Source organism: Lytechinus pictus, chromosome 2, assembly GCF_037042905.1.
Source record: "Lytechinus pictus isolate F3 Inbred chromosome 2, Lp3.0, whole genome shotgun sequence".
Taxonomy (NCBI): domain Eukaryota; kingdom Metazoa; phylum Echinodermata; class Echinoidea; order Temnopleuroida; family Toxopneustidae; genus Lytechinus; species Lytechinus pictus.
Genome location: NC_087246.1, coordinates 14,937,955 through 14,951,695, shown reverse-complemented (window position 1 = coordinate 14,951,695; position 13,741 = coordinate 14,937,955). Strand labels below are relative to the sequence as shown.

Sequence of the window (13,741 nt, the reverse complement as noted above, 5' to 3'; positions counted from 1 at the left end):
TGGCCCAATGACAAGCTCGGTTGCTTTGCTCCCTCGCTTTCTAGTTTTTTTCAAAAGAGTTTGCGTGTGCTCCCCCCCCCCCCCTCGTTAATTTTTTTTTACGTACAGCCATGTTAATGTTGTAAGTTTAACTTACACAAGTGACGATTTAGTGCCATCTGATAATAGCGCTCACTGGACGCTTCTCTGAATTGAGTGAAATCACTGCATGAAATCTGCGTAAGCAGTGGTTTCAAACCATGGACACAAAATCACCTGTTGAATCCGGGCCATAGACTTTACAAATACTAACACACAGTAACAGAGGTGAGAGGGCAACATGTGGAAGAGTAAGAGTGATAAGAGGCAGAGAGAGAGAGAAATATACAAAAGGTAAGATTTGTAATGGTTAAGAGAAGAGAGAAAGGAATAGCACCAAGAGAAAGAAACGGCACCTAATATATTTAAATACAAGTGAAAAACAACACAGGATATGAAATGTGTATTAAAAATAAAGCCCTCTAAAAGAAGTGAGAGGTGTAGGGGGTGAAAGGGGATAGAGTGAAAGAGAGAAGGATGGATGGTATATTTGAAATATGATAGATTATGTCAGAACGTGATAAGAATGAAACTGGTGAAAATATGGACCAAAATAAGAAGAGAAACAAATAATGAATTATTTACATGTAGAGATGTGAAGCACACCAACTTTTGATAATTTTATCATGAATGGAATCACCCTGATTGATTGCCTCTCTCCTGACATTTTATTTAAAAAACTTTGTTCAAATGTTGGTCCTTATTTTGCAGGTGCCTAAAGTGAATCATTCTACAGTGTAAAGAAACTTACAAAACATAATGAACATAAATACATGTACATACCTCTTGTCAAAACTTATCATCAATGTTGGTTGTTTATGTTTTAACTAGCCAACTTTAGTCATCAACCAAATTTCCCATAAGTTAGATGTTTAAAAAGCAAATAAAAATTATCCAGTTATTCCTTAATTCATCCACTTTGCTTTGAATAGTCCTTGAATTTTATATCATTATCAATACCATCATGATGAACTGGCATTTTACAAATGCCTTAAATCCTACATTTAATATAGGATCTAAGGTCTGCCTTGCAATTGGGCATCTTGGGCTAGGCCTATGCCAATCTTCTGGAAGTCCTTTGCAACGCTCTTTATCATTGCAGCAGCTTGCCGGCTGGATATTGCGGGAATGTTTTCGGTTCCTGGAGCTCCATGCCGCTTGGCATCTTGTTCCATCAACAGCGCCATCTTGCTAGCCATTGTTTGACAATGCTTCTGACGTTCATAGATACGATCTATGCGGGCGGTCTCTTGCTCCTGGAACAACAAAGAGAATAAAGGGGACATCAAAATTAGCATTTTCTTTATGGATTATCGCTGAAAAAATACAAAGGCCCATATTCTGAAGTAAATTTTACCTTAGACCACAGTCTAACTCTGTACTAAAATTATGGGAAGCCAAGAAATCAAAAATTAAGTTTATATTTTTTTAAATATTTTGTTTCCTTTTGCTTTCATAATGAAGAAAATACTTCAGTTATCATTTCCCAGACAATTACGAACAATTTGGGTGTCATATGAGTTAATAAATGAATGTTTACTGTTAGGGATTTGTGCCCCAATCGGCTCTCCATACTTAAGCCACAACTTTAAACCAGGGTTTAATTTAAACCCGACTTCAGAATACGGGCCATAGGGTCTAAAGTCTGTTTGTCACCACTAATGGAAAAAAATTGCCCTTGTAAATTGCAACAAGCAAACCATCTGTAAATTTGCTATAATATCTCCATAAGATTTATGATTTTAAATGAAGAGAAATAAAAAAAAACACCTTGCAAAAAAAATAATTCCTATATCTACCATTTTTCACCACTGAACGGTTTAACCTGATAAAGCACTTTAACTGTCTGTTATGAAAATTCTTAATTCTGTGTTTGAACTACAATTCATGATGTATGATGAGGGTCGGATGTTAAGCAGATGAAAACATTAGTATTTGATCTGGGTTTTCTTAACACACATGCATCAAATAGCAGAAATAAGAAATAATATATAATTCGATATTTCAGAAATCTGAAAATATCAATTGGTTAGCGCAACCGTTATGGAAAAATAGTAAAATACAAATAGATGGAAAGTCTGTTTATTTTAAATACTGGCAAGAAAAGGGTATAAGATTTGTTAATGATTTAATAGATCGAGAAGGAAATATTAGGCCTATATCTTTAACTGAATGTGAATCTAAGTTTAGTTTAAAAGTCAATGTTTTGGAATATTTTTCAATTTCTCAGGCTCTAAGATGTGTGTTTAATCGAAAATTTCAAAATCTAGACCATAGAATATGTGAACCATTTGTTATGCCTTATATTTCTCCTATAATGAGTGATAAAAAGGGGTGTAAAAGTATATATAAACTTTTGATAGGAAATAAAGATTCCGCCAAAACTATTGCAGCAAAATGGGGAAAAAATTCAACTATTCTTTTGGATCACACTAAAATACCGGAATTTAATAGGATGATTTTCAGATTTACAACTGACATTCGGATAAAGTATTTCCAATACAAAGTTTTCAATAGAATTGTGTTTTTAAATGATATTTTATTCAAACTAAAGATCACCAATACTGAGTGCTGTACATTTTGTTATACTGTAAAGGAAACAATTGAACACTTCTTTTACTTCTGTAATTTTAGTAGAAATATTTGGAGTAAAATAGAAACGTGGATATCATCTCCTATGTTTATTCTTAAATTTACTCCACAAAATATTTTGTTTGGATATAAAGAAAAGCGAAATGATGCCCTGAATTGTATTATCATTTTAGTAAAACAACAATTATATTTCTCGAGGTTGAACAAGACTGTACCTGATTTTAAGAAGATTAAGAAGGTAATACGAAGTTATTATTTAGATGAATGTTACATTTATGATTTGAATGGAAAAAGGAAAGATTTTAATTTGAAATGGAGTATGTTGAAACATTTGTTTGAATAATGTTTATAATTTGACTTCTGTAAACGTGTTATTTTTTTTTGTAAATAAACTTGCCCATTGGGGCAAAAGTATGAAAAAAAAAAAAGAAATAAGAAATAATGTTTATGTGTTGTATCGCAAAGTTCATGAAATTGCTGTCTTGCCTGGACACACAACAAATAAGTTGGGTTTGCATGACAATGTATTTGTTGAATTTTATGATTGCATATATGCAATAATAAAATTCATATGTGCATTAATAAAATTCATTGCATATATGCAACAATTAAATTCAATAAATACAATGTGTCCAGGCAAGACAGCAATTTTATGAATTTTGCGATACAACACATTATTTCTTATTATATACAAGGGTAATTAATACTTACATTCACTCTATTATCCCCAAATGTTGCCTCTTATTGCAAATGTAAAAATGATCTTTGTAGAACATTGAATATTTTTATTGTTACCAAAAAGGAAATGATGAAAAATAAATGTTGAGTGTGTTTCAGGCAAACGCAATGCCCATTTTGTATTTTTTCATATTTTGATGATAAAACTAGTAATTAGCACCTCTTGTTCTGTTTAATAATCAAACTTCACAATAAAATCTTGCAGTTATCTGAACTGAAGGAATCGTGTGGGCATTACCTTTCTCCTCCGTTCAGCTCCTTTGAGTTTCTCCTCTAGTTGCTCTGTTGTGTACATCTTTTTCCGCCTGTTGAGCCGCTCTGCAAATTTCTGTGGTATGCTTGGACTTAAAGGCATAATGAGGGAGGGGGCTGAAGGGTCAAGAGCTACATCAAAGGTCACAGATGGCTGGGGAACATCTCCCATGGCAACCGCCATATCCCTGTTTCGAGGACAATGCTGAATGCTGGATTTTTCTTGGACCTGAAATGTAATGATTTTAAGCAAGATATCGGAAACTGACTGTATCTATTGTAAATTAAATCTCACGTCTTCAATAAGAACTAGGAAAGAAAGTAGGATTAGGAAGCTACAACACTAAATAAATCATTCTAATTTCTATATCATTTAAAGTTAAACTAGAATACGTTTTTAAGTAGACCCTGTTCCACTCCTCAAAAATCTTCTTCCTTCAAGGCTTCAGACTATCCATCCTCTCCCTCATCTTCGTCTGCTTTCTCTCGCTCTTCTCCACAAATTCATCCTCTTCATATACTAGACTGCAAGTTTCAGTTTCTGACTCTGTTACATCGGTTGTCCCAAATCCCAATGGACTACGCCTTGCATCACTACACCTCCAGGTGTAGGAGGAAAGGTAGAAAAGTTTTTGAAAAAATGTTTAAAAACTCCTCCAAACCAAAGTATTTCAGATGTGTATGGTAAGGTCCCCCAAGTCTGCGCAACCCTCCCCCCTTGTCTGGGCACAGGCGTATCTGCGCGATTCTAGTAAAAGAAGATATGCAACGAACACAAATTTTACACATGCAATACATAGAGAGATATTCATTAAAAAATCCTACTCAAAATGGTAGAAAAATGATGAATTTCTGACATTTCATGTAACAGCCTCAAAATGCAGCCTATCTAATTAAAATCCTGAATCATGTGTAAAGTGAATGGTTGCGCAGACACAGGACACCATTTTTTGAAAATCCGGCCAAGGTTTTTTTCCAAGAAAATCATATTTTTCTTTCCAATTTTGTGAGATTTTTAGCACTTAGCATCTATAGCCAGTTGTTGTGTGTCCGGACAGGTTGTGTGTCCGGACGATCAATATTAGAAAGTCATTTGGAAAAAATTACAAGCGAAGTTTCATCAATTTTTAGTACAAAATGTTAGGAAATATTATAAAGAACAAAATAGAAGAAGAGGATTACAAGTATTGAATTCATATTTTTAGCGTAATCCAAAGACAAAAAAGAAGGCTTCAAAAAGATAAACTGTCCGGACACCCAATCCCCCATCCTACTCATCATAAAAATATAAGGAACATTACCGGTATCAACCAAAAGATTTTGTGAAATAAAAAGAAATTCATGTTAAATCTTAAATTATGGCAAGTTCCCCCAAGCCAAGTCTGCGCGGTCCCCCTTGTCTGCGCACACGCGTATCTGCGCGATTCTAATAAAAAAAGATACGCAACGAGCACAAACTCTACACATGCAATACATGGACAGGTATTCATTAAAAAATCTGACTCAAAATGATGGAAATTATAAACTAATGAATTTAGCCTTTTTTGGGGGCATTTCATGTGACGGCCTCAAAATGCAGCCTTTCCCATCAAAATAATCACTTACCTAAATAACTTTGTAGTTGCTTGACTGCTTTGATGATATATTAAAGTCTGATTGTAGAACTATTCTAGGTTTTATTGTGCCGAAATCTCTCTATTGAGCGGAATTGAGACTAATTTCAACCTGATAGGGCCTACGGATTTCAACTTGAAGGTCAACGCGTGTACAATTATTGCGTTGCTAACAGACGCTTCCCCCTTCCGCATTGTTTGTTTTCAAACCAGCTGGTAGGGAAATTCCCATGTACTGCGCTCTGATTGGTCAAAGATGAGACAATTCCTTTTGATCAACATGGCAGCGCCCACCAGCACATCGGCGACAATCACGAGTGCGAATGAAACCCGAAATTGTGCCTCGAATGCTGAAAAGGAAGTAGACATTTATCGTGACACTCCCATTAGGTATCTTGGTGAGTATGACATTCTACAGTTTGACCTTTGAACGGTTTGGCAATATAAGATGGGTCTGCATCTAGCTGGCCGGTGCCGCCGGTCCTGACGGCTGACGTTAACCCAGGGCCGGGAGCCGGAGCTGCTCGTTGAGGATTGAGTCCAAATCCAAGGCCAAGCCCAAGGTTGGGTTATTGTGAATGTGACGTTTGATCAATGTGTGGTAAACCCGGCCCAGACAGAGACCGGGCGTTCTCTAACGTATTGTAACTAGCTGGTGAGCTGAGCTGAGTGAGTGTTTGAGCTGCAAAAAGTCAAAATGGTGAAAAACAATGATTTTGGGGCATTTTAATTATGTGAGTTGTGACCACCTCAAAGTCAAAATGCAGTCTTTTCCATAAAAAGTCCTGAATCGTGTGTAAAATGAATGCACAGACATGGGGCACCATTGTCATGATTGTTTTGTTCAATCTGAAATTGACTGGCCAAGGTTTTTTCCAAGAAAATTATATATTTCTTTCAAACTTTTATGAGATTTTTGGCAAACATATTCATTAGAATACGGTACCGGTACAAGGAACATTATCAACTGAAAATTTTCTTGAAATTTAAGAAAAATCATGATTAATATTTGATCTTAACTGTTAGGTGCACAGACATGGGGCCCCCTTTTGATGGGATGTGTGCGCTGTGCCTCACGAAACGCAGAAAGAAATGGGGGTCTAAAGGGTAAAATATGGGGTCTTTGGAACTAAAAAAAAAACACTGGGCAGTGTGGAAAACGGTCTATGGAATGGGATCGCATTCTGTAGTGTCGCCTTATTTATACTAGTATGGTGCACATGCTACTGCTATGTGCTAGCACTGGGCCCTGGGCATGTACGTAAACTCCCTGTGAATAGAACTAATAATTTCCAAGATTATTATGATTATAATGAAAGGCAGGTCATAAACAAATGTCAGAAACACTGGTGCAATTCTGAGTGGCCTAATGGTAAACCTATTGTTCAGGCCGGGGGAGGGGGGATCTATTAATTGTGACTACCCCCCCCCCCCCACTAGAATAGCATGACGTCACAGATTTACGCCAGTGGTCAGCAAGCATTTTTTTGTAACCACAGTCATGACGAAGATGTTTAAAATACTTTAAGCTTTAAGTATACTTTTGAGTGAATATTGCATAAGACCACTCATTCAATGAACAAGGTTATGATTATAATAGGACTCCCTGTGTGGTGAAATAAGGTTGGTAATGTTTGGCTTATTTTCTCTTATTCTTAGGGACAAATGCTTGATTTTTTTGACACTCTATTTTCATTACAACTATGCATCATCCTGTATAACTTGGCTCTAAAGTAAATTGCATTCTTTAAATATTTTTTTCTAAATTAAAAATAGATATTGTTTTTTTACAAATCTGAAGCAATTCTACTTTCCACCAATTGTTGTTCTCACTGTCATTGTACTCATTTTGCCTTTTCTTCATTTTCTTAATTTTGTTTACATATTCATTATTTTGCTTCTCCTTTTATTTGCCCTTATGATCATAACCTTGTCCTTATCATAACCTTGTCCTCTAGTTCTTAATCCTACACTCACTTTATAGACACATTCTCTTGGCACCTTTAACCTTGCAAATTGAATGTCTAAAATGATATTGCCCTTTTTTTTGGCCAAAGTTCTCCCTATAAGTTGAGAATTTAATTGGTACTTTCAGAGCTACCAAGTCTCACGCAATGTGCGTGAGACTCACGCATTCAGGGTCCGTCTCACGATCTCACGCACGGCACCCTTTTCTCTCACGCATCGGGACCCGACAGAAAAAAGAGAAAAAGTAGCATTATTCGCTAGATTATACGCACTGGCCGACTGCCTTTGCGTCTACCCCGGCACGCGAGACGAATCGAGAGTGCAGTCAGCGCACAGCTAGTACGTGATACGATGAATCGCGTGCGTACATCGCATGGTTTTGTAGTATGGATCGATATCATGATGAAGCCCATATCTCGCGCGCCTTTTCGAAACATACAAGTGTAAGTACTGGCCGCGTGTGCGCAGAGTCATGAAAATCTCACGCATAAAATTTTTTTAAGTTGGCATCTCTGTACTTTAACCTAATATTTTCCACACTGTTTAAATTCCTCAGGATATGCAAACGAAGTTGGAGAGTCATTCCGGGCATTGATACCAAAATCTGCTGTGTGGGCCACATATGGGATCGCCAGTGCGTATGTGCTTGCTGATGCCAGACACAAAGGGCAAGTAGCTGCTAAGGTAATACACAGTTTCATAAGTTGAATATACATTGAGAGAGGGCTGTTTCAAACCAGACAAAGACTGACCTAAATTGCATTTTGAATTGCTGGTCATTCATGGCACTGATTTTAATCTCCCAAAGTTTCAATTGTTTCTATTTCTAAAGGAAATTACTAGTCATGGATGTAAATCTACAGATTTTACATTTTTAAGATATATAATTGATGTAAAAGACTACCGGTATCAAGAAAGTTATTTAAGAGATTTAAGACACAATTTAAACACTTCATAACGTTGGGAGATTGATGATAACAGCAAACAGTGATTACCCGTCTTATAGCGTTTTCAGTTAATCTAAAATTTGTTGGATTAGAACATTCTATGTTGAAGCCTCTTACTAAGCCATTGTTCCATTTATTATAAAAGCTTTAGGAGCTAATATTGTAAGTAGAGTTAGTAGATCCAGTAAAAGATAAACCTATCAAAACAAACACTTTTCATTTTCATATATTCTAGTTTCTAAGACAAAAGTTCATCAATGTGCTTTCAATTATCGTGCCTTTAAATGATTTATTTGATTTGCACTGTATTATATTCTGTATCCTTTATGTTTTTCATACAGCTAGCTGCTAGGTATTATAACATATTTGTTTTGTATTTCAAGCTATTTCACACCCCTCTCCTCTCCATTTCTAAAGTTGAACTGGCCTGATGACTCCACCAAGAAGCAGAAAGTCATGCATGCAGTGGGTGATACCATTGTGTGGCAGGGGTTGGCATCTGTCATGATACCAGGGTTCACCATCAACAGGATATGCAAGCTTTCTCTCTACACCCTCAGCAGAGTGTCCAGTCTTCCAGACCCAGTCAGGAAATGGACGACAACAGCGATAGGGCTAGCAGTCATCCCATTCATTGTCAAACCGATAGACAAGTAAGTATACCCAGGCATTATTGGCCTGGATAGGCTTAACATCAATTTGAAGATGCTTACATGTAATGTATTGCACAAAACATTTGCATATATGTAAAGCATCAATATTGATGACTGGTTTAATATATTTTGGTGAAAACTGTTCTCTCAAGCTAGACCAAGACCTACCTGTAAAAATTCATCTTGATTCTCATTCAGTTGAAGCAAGGAATTAAATAATGACCTTTGGCCTGATCTCATTGATAAATGCAACCAGGGGGTGTTTCACAAAGATTTAAGTATGACTCAGAGTTGCATTGGTCAGATCATGCAAATTTTGCTATCAAAATTATTCTCATGAACAGAAGAGGGCACTATGCAATCATGACCCTTTCCACTTTTCCTCACTGCATGTGAAGACCTTCTGTTGTGTAAGTTATAAAGTTATAAAGCTTACAGGACTTGAATCAAACTTTAGGAAAGCAGATCTACTTCTCTATGTTTCATCTTGTTTCATGCTTTTGAAAAATCCTTTAATCTACCAAGTCAATATATATTGACTTTCTTCCTCTCTAATTGTTGATTTTGCAGGAGTGTTGATTACATGATGAACAACTCAGTGAGAAGATGGTACCACATAGAACCACCAGAAGAGAAACTAGTCCATCACAGGAGATAGCAGAGAATGCATTTACCATGGCAACTGAAGTTTGTATGAAAATAGCCTTGAGCACCAGGGTCAGTATTCATTTCATTACCCAATAAAGCAAGTCAAGTTGACAGAAGGGCTTGTGGGAGGCAGGACCTTTTGTTGTTGGAAAGGTGGAAATAGTTGTTAGTTTGCTAATGGTTCTCATGCTACTGTATTGAAAACAATGGTGAAAATCATCACTGCTATTAAGCAAAGATTGCTCTTTAGTTTTCCTGAAATGATGAAAAATACACCAAATAACAGCTGAAATCTTCAGCTTAGGGGACATTAGAGTTCTCAAGGTAAGGTCACAATTCATGAAATCACAACCCATGTGAGGTTTGACTTTTTTGGATCACCTAATGCCAACTCAAATTTCAATCCTTTGGTTATTTATAAACTCAAATTTAAATGGGGAAAAAAATGTTGGTTTATTATCAGCCAACTCAAATTTCAATTAGTTCTTTGTTCATAAATTGTCATGATCCATGAATGCTGAATAAAGAGGTTAAAACCTAGCATGCATGTAAAATAAAATGTGGGCTATAATTCTTGTTTAGTGTTGACTTATATCAGGGTTAACTTCTGAGAAGACTACCTATAAATTGAGAATGCAACTCAAGGGGAATCCTGCCTTGGTCATAAAATGTTTTGTTGGAAAGGAGAAAAATAAATAAAACAGAATGGTGAAGGTTTGAAAGAAGTCGAACAAGCAATAAGAAAGATATGACTGCTTTAAAATTGAGATCCCTAGTTGTAGATTTCAAATTGGCAACTGGGTAAGTAAATTATGACAAGGGGCAAGGACAACTTTCCCATAGGCCATGTATTTAATTATCAGGGATTTGTGGTTTTTGCATGAGTACCTAAATATAACCCAGGTAGTATATTGTTTTATGTCATGAAAGAAAAATATGATTTGAAGTAAAACTTTTGAAAAAAATTGTGAGGTTATAAAAAATCAAGACTAAAATTTTTTAGCTATTGTATGTATTGGAGTACATGGAAGAGTAGTCCTTGCCTTGCATCAAGTATGGAGCCAATTTAAAATCTACATAGGTATAGTGATTACCAATATTTATAACTTTAAAAATCCATAACTTTCTTAGTGTTTACGATATTGTTCAAACTTTCACCTATCAACTTTTCTGAATTTTATTTTTCCTTTAAAACAAGTTTTTATTTGGGTTGGATTTCCTTTTAATGTCGATAGTACTGTTAGTACTCTATTTCTAGCGTTTGTTTTACTAAAAGAAGGCTGCAAAAGCTTTTTAGCCTCAATGGTGAATGGCATCTTGGTTGGGGCAGAATACTAGACCATTCATTACCTCTCTATGAAGTAAATGTGCTTCCAATTGCTACTGGTAATTATTTTGTTTACTTTGCTTCTCAATCAATTTTAGTTTTGACTGTCTTTTACTTTGCAAGGAGGCTGTATGGGATATAAATGGCCAAATAAGATTATTCTGAAAGTCGATAATCAATTGGAGAGAATGTGCTTCATTGAAGTGTCATCAAAATGAATGCTTACATGTATCTGGTTCGATTCTCTCACTTTTACCTCATCCTTAAAATTCTTTCTGATTTAAAGAATTGGAAGTACAAAGATCATTTGAATTAATTTAGAAATTTGAATTTTCATAAAACTGATGGGATGGATACGGGTATACAGATTTCCAGATTGTAAGAGAGTAAAATTCTGTAGAAATTATAGTGTGTGAAGATTTCAGAATATTGGTCCTGGTGTTTATCAGGGTCCCGTAACACTTAGGTTAGCAAATAATCGAAAACTTGATTTTCATGATTAATTGTACATTGTAGTTATACAATCAATTAAAAAGAGTAAAAAACAATACTATAGAGATGTGTATTTCAAGTGTTTGCTCTAACCAATTGTTTGCTGATAGAGAGTAGCATTTCGGGGCATATGCCTTGGGAGAATGTTCGTAGGAAATTTAAGCGGAGTGTTATAAGAAGATTTTACGTTTTTATTTTTTATTCATAATGCACTTTGGATGAAAAGTTTCTTTCATATTCAACTATGCTTCGCAATTACTTACCAGTACATGAACTACCACTGTGAATCGTGGTAGTTGTACTTGTGTGTGTATTCTTAGCCTTTAATTTATTTAAAAGTCAGCATGTGCAATGAAGACAAACCAACAAAAGTGAAATTGAACTTTTGTATAACTGAATGATTAAATTCATATTTTATTTCAAATTCTGATCTCTTTAAATAGTTATTTTATGAAGTGTATGTTTATTCAACTTATTGAAGTATGATATCAATCAATCATCATAATTTTCAGAAAATTTCAGTTACAAAGCCTGTTGCATAAAACTTGTGCAACTCAGAACAATTGAATACGACTCCAATCTCCGCCAATCAGAAGCATGGAATGAGGGCATGCATTGGGGGTTTCATTTAACCTCAAGTTTCATGCAACAGGCCCCCACTTCACTCATATTTCTTTTAAACAGATTTATTATTGGTTGGGCTTTCCTTTTCAAACAAACTCAAGTTCAAAGTTTTTATGTAGATGAGGGGGCGTTTCACAAAGTCAAGTCCAACTAAAAATAATGTTGAAGATACAACATGCACATATGTAATGTGTGCACTCGTCAATGATTGCACAATAGCACACATCCCAGAGCTGACCAAATGTGCTGGTACATTGTATTCCACACACTAAAAAAAAATTCAAATTCTTAAGTCTAATATCTTTGTGCCCCCCCCTATTGGAAAATCATGGATCTGCCCCTGAAGGGGATGACATGGAAGACGCAAGTGGCGAAAGAGATCATGGGTGTTTCATGAAAGTTGTCATTACATATTTTAATAGCAAAATTACCAGCTCTAGCAATTTCAGTGAAATACTTTGTACTGATGCACCGAGACACAGGACCGACTGTTATAGTAAATGTCAGTCAAGAATTAAAAGTACTGTCATGAATATGCCCAGGTCGAAATGTTAGGACTGACGGAGCAGGGGCCGCGGAAACGGGGGGGCTGCGAGGGCTACAACCCCCCCCCCCCCCCCCCACTTTCAAAACCGTTACGCGGCCTCTGTGGAGGGTGCAGCTAATATATTGGAATGGTGCGAGGGTGTAATAGTGATTTCTTTGAGTGAAAACAACTGCAAAGCAAAATAAATCCACTAAGCAAACATCAGGGACTGTCATTAAGACCAATACCTTATCCATTATCATGATCATCATCAATTCAAAGTTTTAAATTCCAGTTTTGTCCCAGTGAACGGGGGTGACCAGATTCAGTGGCGTACCTAGGATTTTCCACAGGGGGGGCAAATTCGTATGCCAAAAATTTTGACAAGCCAAAAAAAAAAAAAAGGTCTTCCAGACTCGTCAGGGGGGGGGCAGGGATATGTCCCTTGCGTGGGTTGTGACTCGTCAGGGGGGGCAGTCTGCTTCTTCCAAACCCAATATGCATCCACTCCTCAGTCTTGTTCCCCTATCCATCAACTCCACACCACATATCGCTCTCACCATTGTTCTCTCTGTCCTCAAAATCCCCATCTCATTTTCGCTCAGACACCATGCCTCACTTCCATACAGAATCACTGATCTCACACAACTCTTATACACCATTCCTTTCATCTTCAAAGGATATCTTTTACTGTGTACTGACATAAACAGAATAGTAAAAAGATTTTTTGAGATAATAAACTCTTGTATTTCAAGACTTGTTATAACAATTCAACAAAATAAAGTCACCAATAATGATAATAATATACTAAAATCCATATTTTGTCTTTTCTGACATAATTATGAATCCTAATGTGTTCAACAATTTGTCTTAAAATAAGCATTTTAAGACAAATTTCTTTTGACACCCATAGAAAGAAAAACAATAATTGTCATAATTCATCCCTTCATTTAAAAAGGGACTGAAGACATTTCTAATTTCCAGTCCAGAGTTTTTGGATTACAATTTCAATCTACACTTGATGTGTTCTTTTGTTGTAAGCGCTTTGGGCCAATTTGGGAAAAGTGCAGTACATAAATAATAATAATTGTATCGAATCAAGATTAGACATCGACCATTTGGCTGATCAAGACTCTTGAAAGTCTGAGAATGTAGTAAACATATCATGAATAATTATGATGACAATAAAACAATGACTGTCCTTGCCACTTGAAAAAATCCCTCATACATGCATGTGCATTGGTAAATAAAAATCTTGTATAACAAAACTGAGGGCAAGAAAA

At 36.0% G+C, this 13,741-nt stretch overlaps 1 protein-coding gene and 1 pseudogene across 1 annotated transcript; one reads left to right on the top strand and one right to left on the bottom strand.

The window, feature by feature from the left end:
* Nucleotides 1-1,076: 1,076 nt before the first annotated feature.
* LOC129254749 (uncharacterized) lies at nucleotides 1,077-5,355 on the bottom strand (annotated as a pseudogene).
* A 176-nt stretch (nucleotides 5,356-5,531) lies between these two features.
* LOC129275053 (mitochondrial fission process protein 1-like) lies at nucleotides 5,532-11,732 on the top strand. The gene is made up of 4 exons (XM_064110603.1): nucleotides 5,532-5,671; nucleotides 7,798-7,925; nucleotides 8,606-8,841; nucleotides 9,412-11,732. Exons 1-4 carry the CDS (start codon nucleotides 5,554-5,556, stop codon nucleotides 9,497-9,499), a joined length of 570 nt encoding a protein of 189 aa, XP_063966673.1. The 5' UTR covers nucleotides 5,532-5,553; the 3' UTR covers nucleotides 9,500-11,732.
* The last annotated feature ends 2,009 nt before the right edge of the window (nucleotides 11,733-13,741 follow it).

What these genes read in the sequence shown, in the direction of transcription:
- LOC129275053 (XM_064110603.1), top strand. Translation starts at nt 5,554, where the DNA reads ATGGCAGCGCCCACCAGCACATCGGCGACAATCACGAGTGCGAATGAA. An exon ending in CACTCCCATTAGGTATCTTG is followed by an intron (nt 5,672 to 7,797) that starts GTGAGTATGACA and finishes TAAATTCCTCAG; the next exon opens with GATATGCAAACGAAGTTGGA. An exon ending in AAGGGCAAGTAGCTGCTAAG is followed by an intron (nt 7,926 to 8,605) that starts GTAATACACAGT and finishes CCATTTCTAAAG; the next exon opens with TTGAACTGGCCTGATGACTC.